The sequence below is a fragment of the Cuculus canorus genome, unplaced genomic scaffold, assembly GCF_017976375.1.
Source record: "Cuculus canorus isolate bCucCan1 unplaced genomic scaffold, bCucCan1.pri scaffold_170_arrow_ctg1, whole genome shotgun sequence".
Lineage (NCBI taxonomy): Eukaryota > Metazoa > Chordata > Aves > Cuculiformes > Cuculidae > Cuculus > Cuculus canorus.
Genome location: NW_026527802.1, coordinates 661 through 18,732, shown reverse-complemented (window position 1 = coordinate 18,732; position 18,072 = coordinate 661). Strand labels below are relative to the sequence as shown.

Here is an 18,072-nt window from a genome sequence, read left to right as displayed (position 1 = left end):
GGCATTGGAGGCTACGGGGAGTCTCCAAGTGGCCATCAAGGACCTCCCAGTGGCCATCAAGGACCTCCCCAGTGCCCTCTTGGGGCATTGGAGGCTACTTGGAGTCTCCCAGCGGCCATCAAGGACCTCCCAATGGCCATCAAGGACCTCCCAGTGGCCATCAAGGACCTCCCAAGTGCCCTCTTGGGGCATTGGAGGCTACGGGGAGTCTCCCAGTGGCCATCAAGGACCTCCCAGTGGCCATCAAGGACCTCCCAAGTGCCCTCTTGGGGCATTAGAGGCTATGGGGAGTCTCCAAGTGGCCATCAAGGACCTCCCAGTGCCCTCTTGGGGCATTGGAGGCTACGGGGAGTCTCCAAGTGACCATCAAGGACCTCCAAGTGGCCATCAAGGACCTCCCCAGTGCCCTCTTGGGGCATTGGAGGCTACGGGGAGTCTCCCAGTGGCCATAAAGGACATCCCAGTGGCCATCAAGGACCTCCCCAGTGCCCTCTTGGGGCATTGGACGCTACGGGGAGTCTCCAAGTGGCCATCAAGGACCTCCCAGTGGCCATCAAGGACCTCCCCAGTGCCCTCTTGGGGCATTGGACGCTACTTGGAGTCTCCAAGTGGCCATCAAGGACCTCCCAAGTGCCCTCTTGGGGCATTAGAGGCTACGGGGAGTCTCCAGGTGGCCATCAAGGACCTCCCAGTGGCCATCAAGGACCTCCCAAGTGCCCTCTTGGGGCATTGGAGGCTACGGGGAGTCTCCAAGTGGCCATCAAGGACCTCCCAGTGGCCATCAAGGTTCTCCAAGTGGCCATCAAGGTCCTCCCAGTGGCCATCAAGGTCTTCCCAATGGACATCAAGGTCCTCCCAGTGCCCTCTTGGGGCCCTGAATGCCACCTGAGACCTCCTGGTTCACTCTTTGGCGTTAAACGCCATCTCAGGGCCTCCCAGTGGCCATCGAGGCCACTCCACGTGGAACCTTCACCCCATCCCTGTCCCCACCAGAAGCTGCGCTGGGTGACGACGACGAAGACAAAGACCTGGAGGCGGTGGCGGCGACGGCCGTGCCGAAGACGGGCGGCGCCGCCGGCGTCCCCTCGGACATCGACATCACCGCCGAGTTCTTGCAGCCGCTCCTCACGCCGGAGAACGTCGCCAACCTGGTCAGTAGGGACCTCCAACGAGGTGAGGGGAGGACCTATGATGGGGTCTCTAAGGTGGTGTCCCCCCGTTTTGTAGGTGCTCATCAGCATGGTGTACCTCCCCGAGGCCATGCCCGCCTCCTTCCAGGCCACCTACACCCCCGTGGAGTCGGCCGGCACCGAGGCTCAGATCAAGCACCTCGCGCGCCTCATGGCCACCCAGATGACGGCGGCAGGGTTGGGCCCGGGTGAGCGGTGGCCCCGTGGCCACATCCTTCCTCCTCATGGGCCTCAAGTCCTCCTCTTGGTCCACACGTGAATCCCTTCCTCTGTTTCCCCTCTCCTCTGGGTCCTTCTCTTCTTCTCCACGTCCCTTTGGTCCTCCTCTTCCTCTCCGTGTCCCTTTGGTCCTCCTCTTCCTCTCCGTGTCCCTTTGGTCCTTCTCTTCCTCTCAGTGTCCCTTTGGTCCTCCTCTTCCTCTCAGTGTCCCTTTGGTCCTCCTCTTCCTCCATGAGTGTCCCCTCTCCTCTGGGTCCTTCTCTTCCTCCATGAGTGTCCCCTCTCCTCTGGGTCCTCCTCTTCCTCTCGGTGTCCCTTTGGTCCTCCTCTTCCTCCATGAGTGTCCCCTCTCCTCTGGGTCCTTCTCTTCCTCCATGAGTGTCCCCTCTCCTCTGGGTCCTTCTCTTCCTCTCAGTGTCCCCTTTGGTCCTCCTCTTCCTCTCAGTGTCCCCTTTGGTCCTCCTCTTCCTCCATGAGTGTCCCCTCTCCTCTGGGTCCTTCTCTTCCTCTCAGTGTCCCCTTTGGTCCTCCTCTTCCTCTCAGTGTCCCTTTGGTCCTCCTCTTCCTCTCAGTGTCCCTTTGGTCCTTCTCTTCCTCTCAGTGTCCCCTTTGGTCCTCCTCTTCCTCTCAGTGTCCCTTTGGTCCTCCTCTTCCTCTCAGTGTCCCCTTTGGTCCTTCTCTTCCTCTCAGTGTCCCTTTGGTCCTCCTCTTCCTCTCAGTGTCCCCTTTGGTCCTTCTCTTCCTCTCGGTGTCCCTTTGGTCCTCCTCTTCCTCTCGGTGTCCCTTTGGTCCTCCTCTTCCTCTCAGTGTCCCCTTTGGTCCTCTTCCTCCTCCATGAGTGTCCCCTCTCCTCTGGGTCCTTCTCTTCCTCTCAGTGTCCCTTTGGTCCTCCTCTTCCTCTCAGTGTCACTTTGGTCCTTCTCTTCCTCCATGAGTGTCCCTTTGGTCCTCCTCTTCCTCTCAGTGTCCCCTTTGGTCCTTCTCTTCCTCTCGGTGTCCCTTTGGTCCTCCTCTTCCTCTCGGTGTCCCTTTGGTCCTCCTCTTCCTCCATGAGTGTCCCCTCTCCTCTGGGTCCTCCTCTTCCTCTCAGTGTCCCTTTGGTCCTTCTCTTCTTCTCAGTGTCCCCTTTGGTCCTCCTCTTCCTCCATGAGTGTCCCCTCTCCTCTGGGTCCTCCTCTTCCTCTCAGTGTCCCTTTGGTCCTCCTCTTCCTCTCAGTGTCCCTTTGGTCCTTCTCTTCCTCTCAGTGTCCCCTCTCCTCTGGGTCCTTCTCTTCCTCTCAGTGTCCCTTTGGTCCTCCTCTTCCTCCATGAGTGTCCCCTCTCCTCTGGTTCCTCCTCTTCCTCTCCGTGTCCCCTTTGGTCCTCCAAAGCTCAACGATTCAACGTTCCATCCTGGTTCTGATGCCGTGAGAGGTCCTTATCTCACATCGAGGTGGACGAGGAGTCACCATCTCTCTCCTTTCGCCCCTTCCAGGCGTGGAGCAAACGAAGCACCTGAAGGAAGAACCGAAGGAGGAGAAGACGGCCAAACCGGAGAGCGTGGTCATCAAGCGACGGCTGTCGGCGCTGGCGCAAGGCCAGGCCATCTCCGTGCTGGGCTCCCAGGGTTCGGCCACCAACCTCCTTGAGGAGGAGATCCCTCAGGCCAAACGGCGCCCAGAACCCATCATCCCGGCCACCCAACCCCGGTGAGATCCATCATCTCCTTCCATCCCCCTTCCTTCCGTTCCTTTGTCTCGGGAATCGTCTCCCTCTTGGAGCACCCATGGGTGTTGAGGTCCCTTCTTCCTCCCAGGCTGGTGGGCGCTGGTGGCCGCAAGAAGGTTTTCCGTCTCAGCGATGTCCTCAAACCCTTGACCGACGTCCAAGTGGAGAAGCTGAAGCTCAACGCCGTCACCCGCATCCTTCGTGCCGAACGCGCTGTCGCCTGCAGCGGCGCCGCTCAGGTACATCCGGAATCCTTCCGGAATGGCGGTGACGCTTCTCCATAACCCCACCTTTGACCCCACCTCGGTCTTCTCACCTCCCACCGCAGGCTCGCGTGAAGATCCTGGCGGCGCTGGTGACGCGCTTGGAGGTACCGCTCAAGAGCGAAGTGTTGGCCTTCATCTTGGAGGACGTGCGGTCGCGTTTGGACCTGGCTTTTGCGTGGCTCTTCCAAGAGTACAACACCTACCTGAGCCACCTCCCCGGTGGCACCTTGGAACGCTACGACGAGTGTCTCATCGGGCTCCTCGGTGGCCTCCAGGAGAAACCCGACCAGAAGGATGGGTAGGAAAGGGCGCGATGGATGGGATGGTGCCACCAGGGATGGTGCTGAGATGGGATACGGTGGTGCCACCAGGGAGGGGATGGGATGGTGTCACCAGAGTTGAGATGGTGCCACCAGGGAGGGGATGGGATGGTGCCACCAGGGAGGGGATGAGATGGTGCCACCAGGGAGGGGATGGGATGGTGCCACCAGGGAGGGGATGAGATGGTGCCACCAGGGAGGGGATGGGATGGTGCCACCAGGGATGGGAGATGGGGTACGATGGTGCCACCAGGGAGGGGATGGGATGGTGCCACCAGGGATGGGAGATGGGGTACGATGGTGCCACCAGGGAGGGGATGAGATGGTGCCACCAGGGATGAGAGATGGGAGATGGGATACGATGGTGCCACCAGGGAGGGGATACGATGGTGCTACCAGGGATGGGAGATGGGGTACGATGGTGCCACCAGGGAGGGGATGGGATGGTGCCACCAGAGTTGAGATGGTGCCACCAGGGATGAGAGATGGGGTACGATGGTGCCACCAGGGAGGGGAGATGGGGTACGATGGTGCCACCAGGGAGGGGATGAGATGGTGCCACCAGGGAGGGGATGAGATGGTGCCACCAGAGTTGAGATGGTGCCACCAGGGATGGGAGATGGGGTACGACGGTGCCACCAGGGAGGGGATGGGATGGGATGGTGCCACCAGGGATGGAAGATGGGGTACGATGGTGCCACCACGGAGGGGATGGGATGGTGCCACCAGGGAGGGGAGATGGGATGGTGCCACCAGAGTTGAGATGGTGCCACCAGGGATGGGAGATGGGGAACGATGGTGCCACCAGGGAGGGGAGATGGGATACGGCGGTGCCACCAGGGAGGGGATGAGATGGTGCCACCAGGGATGGGAGATGGGATACGATGGTGCCACCAGGGAGGGGATGAGATGGTGCCACCAGAGTTGAGATGGTGCCACCAGGGAGGGGATGGGATGGTGCCACCAGGGATGGGAGATGGGATACGATGGTGCCACCAGGGAGGGGATGGGATGGTGCCACCAGAGTTGAGATGGTGCCACCAGGGAGGGGATGGGATGGTGCCACCAGGGAGGGGAGATGGGGTACGATGGTGCCACCAGGGATGGGAGATGGGATACGGCGGTGCCACCAGGGAGGGGATGGGATGGTGCCACCAGGGATGGGAGATGGGATACGACGGTGCCACCAGGGAGGGGATGAGATGGTGCCACCAGAGTTGAGATAGTGCCACCAGGGAGGGGATGGGATGGAGCCACCAGGGATGGAAGATGGGATACGATGGTGCCACCAGGGATGGGACAGTGCCCCCAGGGTGACCCCGGTGACACCTCCACCCCACCCCACCGTTACCCCGGTGCTTTCCCCCTTTCCCTCAGGGTTTTCTCCAAGCTGGTCTTGGAGGCGCCGCTGATCACGGAGAGCGCGCTGGAGGTCATCCGCAAGTACTGCGAGGACGAGGTGGGGACGTGCGGCTCTGGACGGGGGGGTTGGCGCTGTTTGGAGGACACGGGGACAACCTCAGCGTCACCTCCTGCTGTCACCACCCAGAGCCGGACCTACCTGGGAATGTCCACGCTGCGAGACCTCATCTTCAAGCGGCCGTCCCGGCAGTTCCAGTACCTCCACGTCCTTCTGGACCTCAGCTCCCATGAGAAGGATAAGGTATGGATGGAAGGACCTTGGGCCACCGGCACCTCGGGGACATCCGTGTCCCCAAAGCGGTGACGGTGGCCACCACGGCGGCGCAGGTTCGCCAGCAGGCGCTGCTCTTCATCAAGCGGATGTACGAGAAGGAGCAACTGCGGGACTACGTGGAGAAGTTCGCCCTCAACTACCTGCAGCTCCTGGTGCACCCCAACCCGCCTTCCGTCCTCTTCGGCGCCGACAAGGACACGGGTGAGGCCTGGGGACGCGGTGGCACCCAAGAGGATGACCCTTCCGTAGACGGTCCCCTCCAGCCCTGTCCCCTCCATCCCTGTCCCCTCCAGCCCTGTCCCCTCCATCCCCATCTCATCCCCCACGTCCCCACCATCCATCCCCCATCTCCATCCCCTCCATGGTTGTCCCCTCCATCCCCATCTCATCCTCCACGTCCCCATCATCCACCCCCATCTCCATCCCCTCCATGGTTGTCCCCTCCATCCCTGTCCTTCCCTCTGTGTCCCCTCCATCCCTGTCCCTTCTCTCCATGTCCCTTCCACCCCATCTTCTCCACTCCTGCCCCATCTGTGTCCCTTCCGTCCTTCTTCCCTCCGTGTCCCCTCCATCCCTGTCCCCTCCATGGTTGTCCCCTCCATCCCTCTCCCCTCCATCCCCATCTCATCCCCTACGTCCCCACCATCCACCCCTCATCTCCATCCCCTCCATGGTTGTCCCCTCCATCCCCATCTCATCCCCTACGTCCCCACCATCCATCCATCCCCCATCTCCACCCCCTCCATGGTTGTCCCCTCCATGGTTGTCCCCTCCATCCCCATCTCATCCCCTACGTCCCCACCACCCACCCCCCATCTCCATCCACCCCCCATGGTTGTCCCCTCCATCCCTGTCCCCTCCATCCCTGTCCCCTCCATGGTTGTCCCCTCCATCCCTGTCCCCTCCATCCCCATCTCATCCTCTACGTCCCCACCATCCACCCCCCATCTCCACCCCCTCCATGGTTGTCCCCTCCATCCCTGTCCTTCCCTCTGTGTCCCCTCCATCCCTCTCCCCTCCATGGTTGTCCCCTCCATCCCTGTCCTTTCTCTCCATGTCCCTTCCATCCCATCTTCTCCACTCCTACCCCGGCTGTGTCCATTCCGTCCTTCTTCCCACTGTGTCCCCTCCATGGTTGTCCCCTCCATCCCTGTCCCCTCCATGGTTGTCCCCTCCATCCCCATCTCATCCCCTACGTCCCCACCATCCACCCCCCATCTCCATCCCCTCCATGGTTGTCCCCTCCATCCCCATCTCATCCCCTACGTCCCCACCATCCACCCCCCATCTCCATCCCCTCCATGGTTGTCCCCTCCATCCCCATCTCATCCCCTACGTCCCCACCATCCACCCCCCATCTCCATCCCCTCCATGGTTGTCCCCTCCATCCCTCTCCCCTCCATGGTTGTCCCCTCCATGGTTGTCCCCCCCATCCCTGTCCCCTCCATCCCTGTCCCCTCCATGGTTGTCCCCTCCATCCCCATCTCATCCCCCACGTCCCCACCATCCACCCCCCATCTCCACCCCCTCCATGGTTGTCCCCTCCATGGTTGTCCCCTCCATCCCTGTCCCCTCCATGGTTGTCCCCTCCATCCCCATCTCATCCTCTACGTCCCCACCATCCATCCCCCATCTCCATCCACCCCTCATCTCCACCCCCTCCATGGTTGTCCCCTCCATGGTTGTCCCCTCCATCCCCATCTCATCCCCCACGTCCCCACCATCCATCCCCCATCTCCATCCCCTCCATCCCTGTCCCCTCCATCCCTGTCCCCTCCATGGTTGTCCCCTCCATGGTTGTCCCCTCCATCCCTGTCCCCTCCATCCCCATCTCATCCCCCACGTCCCCACCACCCACCCCCCATCTCCACCCCCTCCATGGTTGTCCCCTCCATCCCTGCCCCATCTCTCCATGTCCTCCCCACCCCCTTTTGTCCCCTCCACCACCGAGATGTCCCCTCCTGTCCCTCAGAGGTGGCCGCGCCGTGGACGGAGGAGACCATCAAGCAGTGCCTCTACCTCTACCTCGCTCTTCTGCCCCACAACCACAAACTCATCCACGAGTTGGCGTCCGTCTACACCGAAGCCATCGCCGACATCAAACGCACCGTCCTGCGCGTCATCGAGCAGCCGGTGAGCGCCGGGGACGCCACCCCGGTGACACGCGGTGACACGCGGTGGCCCTACGCTGACACCGCCGGTGGCTTTGCCGTAGATCCGTGGGATGGGGATGAACTCTCCTGAGCTCCTACTGCTGGTGGAGAACTGCCCCAAAGGTGCTGAGACCCTGGTGACGCGTTGCCTTCACAGCCTGACGGACAAAGGTGGGACACTTGGGGACACAAATATGGTGGGGTGGTCCTCAACCGAGTGGTGACCTTCCATCCCACCTCTTCCCGCAGTGCCACCTTCGCCGGAGTTGGTGAAGAGGGTCCGTGACCTCTACCACAAGCGGTTGCCGGATGTCAGGTTCCTCATCCCGGTCCTCAACGGGTTGGAGAAGGTCCGAGTGTCCCCCTTTTGTCCCTTCCATGTCCTCTCCATCCTCATCTTCTCCATCCTTGGTTCCATCTCCATCTCCTCCGCGTCCCTTCTCCGCTCCGTGTCCCCTCTGTGTCCTCTCCATCCTCATCCTCTCCATCCTTGGTTCCATCTCCATCTCCTCCGTGTCCCTTCTCCGCTCCGTGTCCCCTCTGTGTCCTCTCCATCCACGTTCTCTCCATCCTTGGTTCCATCTCCATCTCCTCCGCGTCCCTTCTCCGCTCCGTGTCCCCTCTGTGTCCTCTCCATCCACGTTCTCTCCATCCTTGGTTCCATCTCCATCTCCTCCGCGTCCCTTCTCCGCTCCGTGTCCCCTCTGTGTCCTCTCCATCCTTGGTTCCATCTGCATCTCCTCCGCGTCCCTTCTCCGCTCCGTGTCCCCTCTGTGTCCTCTCCATCCTCATCCTCTCCATCCTTGGTTCCATCTCCATCTCCTCCGCGTCCCTTCTCCACTCTGTGTCCCCTCTGTGTCCTCTCCATCCTTGGTTCCATCTGCATCTCCTCCGCGTCCCTTCTCCGCTCCGTGTCCCCTCTGTGTCCTCTCCATCCTCGTTCTCTCCATCCTTGGTTCCATCTCCATCTCCTCCGCGTCCCTTCTCCGCTCCGTGTCCCCTCTATGTCCTCTCCATCCACGTTCTCTCCATCCTTGGTTCCATCTCCATCTCCTCCGCGTCCCTTCTCCGCTCCGTGTCCCCTCTGTGTCCTCTCCATCCACGTTCTCTCCATCCTTGGTTCCATCTCCATCTCCTCCACGTCCCTTCTCCACTCCGTGTCCCCTCTGTGTCCTCTCCATCCACGTTCTCTCCATCCTTGGTTCCATCTCCATCTCCTCCGCGTCCCTTCTCCGCTCCGTGTCCCCTCTGTGTCCTCTCCATCCTCGTTCTCTCCATCCTTGGTTCCATCTCCATCTCCTCCGCGTCCCTTCTCCGCTCCGTGTCCCCTCTATGTCCTCTCCATCCACGTTCTCTCCATCCTTGGTTCCATCTCCATCTCCTCCGCGTCCCTTCTCCGCTCCGTGTCCCCTCTGTGTCCTCTCCATCCACGTTCTCTCCATCCTTGGTTCCATCTCCATCTCCTCCGCGTCCCTTCTCCACTCCGTGTCCCCTCTGTGTCCTCTCCATCCATGTTCTCTCCATCCTTGGTTCCATCTCCATCTCCTCCGCGTCCCTTCTCCGCTCCGTGTCCCCTCTGTGTCCTCTCCATCCTCATCTTCTCCATCCTTGGTTCCATCTCCATCTCCTCCGCGTCCCTTCTCCACTCCGTGTCCCCTCTGTGTCCTCTCCATCCTCATCCTCTCCATCCTTGGTTCCATCTGCATCTCCTCCGCGTCCCTTCTCCACTCCGTGTCCCCTCTGTGTCCTCTCCATCCACGTTCTCTCCATCCTTGGTTCCATCTCCATCTCCTCCGCGTCCCTTCTCCACTCCGTGTCCCCTCTGTGTCCTCTCCATCCTCATCCTCTCCATCCTTGGTTCCATCTCCATCTCCTCCGCGTCCCTTCTCCACTCCGTGTCCCCTCTGTGTCCTCTCCATCCACGTTCTCTCCATCCTTGGTTCCATCTCCATCTCCTCCGCGTCCCTTCTCCGCTCCGTGTCCCCTCTGTGTCCTCTCCATCCATGTTCTCTCCATCCTTGGTTCCATCTCCATCTCCTCCGCGTCCCTTCTCCACTCTGTGTCCCCTCTGTGTCCTCTCCATCCACGTTCTCTCCATCCTTGGTTCCATCTCCATCTCCTCCGCGTCCCTTCTCCGCTCCGTGTCCCCTCTGTGTCCTCTCCATCCTCATCCTCTCCATCCTTGGTTCCATCTCCATCTCCTCCGCGTCCCTTCTCCGCTCCGTGTCCCCTCTGTGTCCTCTCCATCCTCATCCTCTCCATCCTTGGTTCCATCTCCATCTCCTCCGCGTCCCTTCTCCGCTCCGTGTCCCCTCCGTGTCCTCTCCATCCACGTTCTCTCCATCCTTGGTTCCATCTCCATCTCCTCCGCGTCCCTTCTCCGCTCCGTGTCCCCTCTGTGTCCTCTCCATCCACGTTCTCTCCATCCTTGGTTCCATCTGCATCTCCTCCGCGTCCCTTCTCCGCTCCGTGTCCCCTCTGTGTCCTCTCCATCCACGTTCTCTCCATCCTTGGTTCCATCTCCATCTCCTCCGCGTCCCTTCTCCGCTCCGTGTCCCCTCTGTGTCCTCTCCATCCTCATCTTCTCCATCCCTGGTTCCATCTCCATCTCCTCCGCGTCCCTTCTCCACTCCGTGTCCCCTCTGTGTCCTCTCCATCCTCATCCTCTCCATCCTTGGTTCCATCTCCTCCGCGTCCCTTCTCCACTCCGTGTCCCCTCTGTGTCCTCTCCATCCACGTTCTCTCCATCCTTGGTTCCATCTCCATCTCCTCCGCGTCCCTTCTCCTCTCCGTGTCCCCTCTGTGTCCTCTCCATCCACGTTCTCTCCATCCTTGGTTCCATCTGCATCTCCTCCGCGTCCCTTCTCCACTCCGTGTCCCCTCTGTGTCCTCTCCATCCTCGTTCTCTCCATCCTTGGTTCCATCTCCATCTCCTCCGCGTCCCTTCTCCACTCCGTGTCCCCTCTGTGTCCTCTCCATCCTCATCTTCTCCATCCTTGGTTCCATCTCCATCTCCTCCGCGTCCCTTCTCCGCTCCGTGTCCCCTCTGTGTCCTCTCCATCCTCATCCTCTCCATCCTTGGTTCCATCTCCATCTCCTCCGCGTCCCTTCTCCGCTCCGTGTCCCCTCTGTGTCCTCTCCATCCACGTTCTCTCCATCCTTGGTTCCATCTCCATCTCCTCCGCGTCCCTTCTCCACTCCGTGTCCCCTCTGTGTCCTCTCCATCCACGTTCTCTCCATCCTTGGTTCCATCTCCATCTCCTCCGCGTCCCTTCTCCTCTCCGTGTCCCCTCTGTGTCCTCTCCATCCACGTTCTCTCCATCCTTGATTCCATCTCCATCTCCTCCGCGTCCCTTCTCCGCTTCGTGTCCCCTCTGTGTCCTCTCCATCCACGTTCTCTCCATCCTTGGTTCCATCTCCATCTCCTCCGCGTCCCTTCTCCGCTCCGTGTCCCCTCTGTGTCCTCTCCATCCTCATCCTCTCCATCCTTGGTTCCATCTCCATCTCCTCCGCGTCCCTTCTCCGCTCCGTGTCCCCTCTGTGTCCTCTCCATCCTCATCCTCTCCATCCTTGGTTCCATCTCCATCTCCTCCGCGTCCCTTCTCCGCTCCGTGTCCCCTCTGTGTCCTTTCCCATCCTGGTGGACATCTTCTGGTGTTCCTCCAAACCCAACTTCTCCGCTTTGGGATGCAGAAAGAAGTGATCCAAGCGCTGCCCAAGCTCATCAAGCTCAACCCCATCGTGGTCAAGGAGGTCTTCAACCGCTTGTTGGGGACACAACATGGTAGGACGCAAGGACAGAGGGGGACACGGGGTCGGGAACCTCCCTAGGGACCATCCCAATGGTGCTGGAGGTCATCCTGGGTGGGATATGGGACCTTCTGGTGGTGGGACACCATGAGGACAATCCCAATGGTGCTGTGGGGCATCCTGGGTGGGATATGGGACCTTCTGGAGGTCATCCTGGGTGGGATAGGGGACCTTCTGGTGGTGGGACACCATGAGGACAATCCCAATGGTGCTGTGGGGCATCCTGGGTGGGATATGGGACCTTCTGGGGGTCATCCTGGGTGGGACACAGGACCTTCTGGAGGTCATCCTGGGTGGGATATGGGACCTTCTGGAGGTCATCCTGGGTGGGACATGGGACCTTCTGGTGGTGGGACACCATGAGGACAATCCCAATGGTGCTGTGGGCCATCCTGGGTGGGACACGGGACCTTCTGGGGGTCATCCTGGATGGGACATGGGACCTTCTGGAGGTCATCCTGGGTGGGATATGGGACCTTCTGGTGGTGGGACACCATGAGGACAATCCCAATGGTGCTGGGGGCCATCCTGGGTGGGATATGGGACCTTCTGGAGGTCATCCTGGGTGGGATATGGGACCTTCTGGTGGTGGGACACCATGAGGACAATCCCAATGGTGCTGTGGGCCATCCTGGGTGGGATATGGGACCTTCTGGAGGTCATCCTGGGTGGGATATGGGACCTTCTGGTGGTGGGACACCATGAGGACAATCCCAATGGTGCTGTGGGCCATCCTGGGTGGGACATGGGACCTTCTGGAGGTCATTCTGGGTGGGATATGGGACCTTCTGGAGGTCATCCTGGGTGGGATATGGGACCTTCTGGTGGTGGGACACCATGAGGACAATCCCAATGGTGCTGTGGGCCATCCTGGGTGGGACACGGGACCTTCTGGAGGTCATCCTGGGTGGGATATGGGACCTTCTGGAGGTCATCCTGGGTGGGATATGGGATCTTCTGGTGGTGGAACACCATGAGGACAATCCCAATGGTGCTGGGGGCCATCCTGGGTGGGACACAGGACCTTCTGGAGGTCATCCTGGGTGGGATATGGGACCTTCTGGTGGTGGGACACCATGAGGACAATCCCAATGGTGCTGGGGGCCATCCTGGGTGGGACACGGGACCTTCTGGGGGTCATCCTGGGTGGGATATGGGACCTTCTGGTGGTGGGACACCATGAGGACAATCCCAGTGCTGCTGTGGGCCATCCTGGGTGGGACATGGGACCTTCTGGAGGTCATCCTGGGTGGGATATGGGACCTTCTGGAGGCCATCCTGGGTGGGACATGGGACCTTCTGGAGGTCATCCTGGGTGGGATATGGGACCTTCGGGTGGTGGGACACCATGAGGACAATCCCAATGGTGCTGTGGGGCCATCCTGGGTGGGACACGGGACCTTCTGGAGGTCATCCTGGGTGGGATATGGGACCTTCTGGTGGTGGGACACCATGAGGACAATCCCAATGGTGCTGTGGGGCATCCTGGGTGGGACACAGGACCTTCTGGAGGTCATCCTGGGTGGGATAGGGGACCTTCTGGTGGTGGGACACCATGAGGACAATCCCAATGGTGCTGTGGGGCATCCTGGGTGGGACACAGGACCTTCTGGAGGTCATCCTGGGTGGGACATGGGACCTTCTGGAGGTCATCCTGGGTGGGACACGGGACCTTCTGGAGGTCATCCTGGGTGGGATATGGGACCTTCTGGAGGTCATCCTGGGTGGGATATGGGACCTTCTGGTGGTGGGACACCATGAGGACAATCCCAATGCTGCTGTGGGGCATCCTGGGTGGGACACAGGACCTTCTGGAGGTCATCCTGGGTGGGATATGGGACCTTCTGGAGGTCATCCTGGGTGGGATATGGGACCTTCTGGTGGTGGGACACCATGAGGACAATCCCAATGGTGCTGGGGGCCATCCTGGGTGGGACACGGGACCTTCTGGAGGTCATCCTGGGTGGGACACGGGACCTTCTGGGGGCCATCCTGGGTGGGACATGGGACCTTCTGGAGGTCATCCTGGGTGGGATATGGGACCTTCTGGAGGTCATCCTGGGTGGGACATGGGACCTTCTGGAGGTCATCCCCATGCTGAGGCGTAGGGTCACCTCACGCTGTCCCCACGCAGGTGACGGTGCCTCAGCCGTGTCCCCCCTGAACCCCGGGGAGCTCCTGATCGCGCTGCACAACATTGACTCGGCCAAGTGTGACATGAAGTCCATCATCAAAGGTGGCTTTGGGGAGGGGACATGGGGACACGATGGCCTCTGAGGGGACACGAGGGGACGTGGAGGTCATGGGGTGCTATTGAGGTTCTCCAGGTGGGATGGGGACATGGGGACCCTCCAGACATGGTGGTGTTGGGGTTCTATTGAGGTTCTCCAGGTGGGATGGTGACATGGGGTTCTATTGAGGTTCTCCAGGTGGGATGGTGACATGGGGTTCTATTGAGGTTCTCCAGGTGGGATGGTGACATGGGGTGATATTGAGGTTCTCCAGGTGGGATGGGGACATGGGGTGATGTTGAGGTTCTCCAGGTGGGATGGTGACACGGGGACCCTCCGGATGTGGCGGTGTTGGGGTTCTATTGAGGTTCTCCAGGTGGGATGGGGACACGGGGACCCTCCAGACGTGGTGGTGTTGGGGTTCTATTGAGGTTCTCCAGGTGGGAAGGTGACATGGGGAGGTCATGGGGTGATGTTGAGGTTGTCCAAGTGGGATGGGGACATGGGGACCCTCCAGATGTGGTGGTCATGGGGTGATATTGAGGTTCTCCAGGTGGGATGGGGACCCTCCAGGTGTGGAGGCCATGGGGTTCTATTGAGGTTCTCCAAGTGGGATGGGGACCCTCCAGATGTGGAGGCCATGGGGTGCTATTGAGGTTCTCCAAGTGGGATGGTGACACGGGGACCCTCCAGATGTGGTGGTGTTGGGATGATATGGAGGTTCTCCAGGTGGGATGGTGACATGGGGAGGTCATGGGGTGATATTGAGGTTCTCCAGGTGGGATGGGGACACGGGGACCCTCCAGATGTGGAGGCCATGGGGTTCTATTGAGGTTCTCCAGGTGGGATGGGGACATGGGGACCCTCCAGATGTGGTGGTGTTGGGGTTCTATTGAGGTTCTCCAGGTGGGATGGTGACACGGGGACCCTCCAGATATGGAGGTCATGGGGTGATATTGAGGTTCTCCAGGTGGGATGGTGACATGGGGACCCTCCAGATGTGGTGGTGTTGGGGTGCTATTGAGGTTCTCCAGGTGGGAAGGGGACATGGGGACCCTCCAGATGTGGAGGTCATGGGTGATATTGAGGTTCTCCAGGTGGGATGGGGACATGGGGACCCTCCAGATGTGGAGGCCATGGGGTGCTATTGAGGTTCTCCAGGTGGGATGGGGACATGGGGACCCTCCAGATGTGGTGGTGTTGGGGTTCTATTGAGGTTCTCCAGGTGGGATGGGGACATGGGGACCCTCCAGATGTGGAGGCCATGGGGTGATATTGAGGTTCTCCAGGTGGGATGGTGACATGGGGACCCTCCAGATGTGGTGGTGTTGGGGTGCTATTGAGGTTCTCCAGGTGGGATGGGGACCCTCCAGATGTGGAGGCCATGGGGTTCTATTGAGGTTCTCCAAGTGGGATGGGGACCCTCCAGATATGGAGGTCATGGGGTGATATTGAGGTTCTCCAGGTGGGATGGGGACACGGGGACACTCCAGATGTGGAGGTCATGGGGTGATATTGAGGTTCTCCAGGTGGGATGGGGACACAGGGACCCTCCAGATGTGGAGGTCATGGGGTGATATTGAGGTTCTCCAGGTGGGAAGGTGACACAGGGACATGGGGACCCTCCAGATATGGAGGTCATGGGGTGCTATTGAGGTTCTCCAGGTGGGATGGTGACATGGGGACCCTCCGGACGTGGTGGTGTTGGGGTTCTATTGAGGTTCTCCAGGTGGGATGGGGACATGGGGTGATGTTGAGGTTCTCCAGGTGGAATGGGGACACGGGGACCCTCCAGATGTGGAGGCCATGGGGTGCTATTGAGGTTCTCCAGGTGGGATGGTGACACGGGGTGATGTTGAGGTTCTCCAGGTGGGATGGTGACACGGGGACCCTGCGGCCGTGGCCGTGGGCGGGAGGTGACGCGGTTGTCCCCGCAGCCACCAACCTGTGCCTGGCGGAGCGCAACGTGTACACGTCGGAGGTGCTGGCGGTGGTGCTGCAGCAGCTGCTGGAGCAGAGCCCTCTGCCCGTGCTGCTCATGCGCACCGTCATCCAGGGCCTCTCCATCTACCCCCGCCTCGGACCCTTCGTCATCAACGTCCTCGCGCGCCTCATCATGAAGCAGGTCTGGCTGTCTGTCTGTCCGTCCGTCTGTTTGTCCATCCATCTGTCCATCCGTCCATCCATCCGTCCATCTGTCCATCCATCCCTCCATCCATCTGTCCGTCCATCCGTCCATCCATACATACATACATCTATCCATCCGTCCATCCATCCATCCATCCATTTGTCCATCCATCTGTCTGTCCATCTGTCCATCCGTCCGTCCATCCATCCATCCGTCCATCCATCCGTCCATCCATCCATCCATCCATCCATCCGTCCATCCATCCATCTGTCAATCCATCCGTCCGTCCATCCATCTGTCTGTCCATCCGTCCATCTGTCCATCCGTCCATCCATCCGTCTGTCCATCCGTCCGTCCATCCATCCATCTGTCAATCCATCCGTCCGTCCATCCATCTGTCTGTCCATCCGTCCATCTGTCCATCCGTCCATCCATCTGTCCATCCGTCCATCCGTCCGTCCATCCATCCGTCCGTCCATCCGTCCATCCATCTGTCCATCCATCTGTCCATCCATCTGTCCATCCGTCCATCTGTCCGTCCATCCATCCGTCCATCCATCCATCCGTCCATCTGTCCATCTGTCTGTCCGTCCCTCCATCCATCCATCCATCTGTCCATCCATCCGTCCATCTGTCTATCCGTCCATCCATCCATCTATCCATCCATCCATCCATCCATCCATCTGTCCATCCATCCGTCCTTCTGTCCATCCCTCCATCCATCCGTCCATCCGTCCATCCATCCCTGCATCCCTCCATCCATCCCTCCATCCATCCGTCCATCTGTCCATGCTGTCCGTCTGTCCCCATCTCTCTACCGCCATTGCTGTCCGTGTGTCCCTGTCCCTCTGTCCCTGTCTGTCTCCATCTCTGTCCGTCTGTCCCTGTCCCCATCGCTCTTCCTCTGTCCCCTCTCTGTCCGTCTGTCCCTGTCCCCATCGCACTCTGTGTCTCATTGTCCCTCTGTCCTCATCTCTGTCCCCATTGCTGTCCATGTGTCCCTGTCCCTCTGTCCCCTCTCTGTCCGTCTGTCCCCTCTCTGTCCGTCTGTCCCTCTGTCCCCTCTCTGTCCGTCTGTCCCTGTCCCCATCGCACTCCATATCTCTTTGTCCCTCTGTCCCCTCTCTGTCCATGTGTCCCTGTCCCTCTGTCCCCTCTCTGTCCCTCCGTCCCTCTGTCCCCTCTCTGTCCGTGTGTCCCTGTCCCTCTGTCCCCTCTCTGTCCCTCTGTCCCTCTGTCCCCTCTCTGTCCATGTGTCCCTGTCCCTCTGTCCCCTCTCTGTCCCTCCGTCCCTCTGTCCCCTCTCTGTCCGTCTGTCCCTGTCCCTCTGTCCCCTCTCTGTCCCCTCTCTGTCCCTCTGTCCCTCTGTCCCCTCTCTGTCCATGTGTCCCTCTGTCCCCTCTCTGTCCGTCTGTCCCTGTCCCCATTGCACTCCGTGTCTCATTGTCCCTCTGTCCTCATCTCTGTCCCCATCGTGTCTGTGTGTCCCTGTCCCTCTGTCCCCTCTCTGTCCCTCTGTCCCCTCACTGTCTGTGTGTCTCTGTCCCTCTGTCCGTCTGTCCCGCTGTCCCCTCTCTGTCCGTCTGTCCCTGTCCCCATCCCACTCCATATCTCATTGTCCCTCTGTCCTTCTGTCCCCTCACTGTCCATGTGTCCTTCTGTCCCCTCTCTGTCCGTCTGTCCCTATCCCTGTCTCCTCTCTGTCCATGTGTCCCTGTCCCTCTGTCCCCTCTCTGTCCCTCTGTCCCTGTCCCCATCGCTCTCCATATCTCATTGTCCCTCTGTCCTTCTGTCCCCTCTCTGTCCGTCTGTCCCTGTCCCCATCGCACTCCGTGTCTCATTGTCCCTCTGTCCTCATCTCTGTCCCCTCTCTGTCTGTCTGTCCCTGTCCCTCTGTCCCCTCTCTGTCCATGTGTCCCTATCCCTGTCCCCTCTCTGTCTGTCTGTCTCTGTCCCTCTGTCCCCTCTCTGTCCGTCTGTCCCTTTCCCCATCCCACTCCATATCTCATTGTCCCTCTGTCCCCTCTCTGTCCGTGTGTCCCTCTGTCCCTCTGTCCCCTCTCTGTCCGTCTGTCCCTGTCCCCATCCCACTCCATATCTCATTCTCATCTCTGTCCCCATCGCGCCCCATATCTCATTGTCCCTCTGTCCTTCTGTCCCCTCTCTGTCTGTCTGTCCCTATCCCTGTCCCCTCACTGTCCATGTGTCCCTGTCCATCTGTCCCCTCTCTGTCTGTCCCTGTCCCCATCACACCCCATATCTCACTGTCCCTCTGTCCTCATCTCTATGTCCCCACCGCTGTCCATGTGTCCCTGTCCTTCTGTCCCCTCTCTGTCCCCATCCCTGTCCCCT

General features: G+C 60.1%; 1 protein-coding gene across 1 annotated transcript; it reads left to right on the top strand.

Moving 5' to 3' along the window:
• Positions 1-929: 929 nt before the first annotated feature.
• SYMPK (symplekin scaffold protein) lies at positions 930-15,745 on the top strand (the record flags this gene model as incomplete). The annotated part of the gene is made up of 14 exons (XM_009561527.2): positions 930-1,151; positions 1,228-1,378; positions 2,884-3,097; positions 3,205-3,355; positions 3,445-3,680; positions 5,080-5,161; positions 5,252-5,365; positions 5,452-5,599; positions 7,371-7,531; positions 7,614-7,722; positions 7,801-7,901; positions 11,245-11,335; positions 13,496-13,597; positions 15,530-15,745. Coding segments are annotated over 14 exons (2,098 nt in total), but the record flags the coding sequence as incomplete, so codon positions are not given.
• Positions 15,746-18,072: the final 2,327 nt, after the last annotated feature.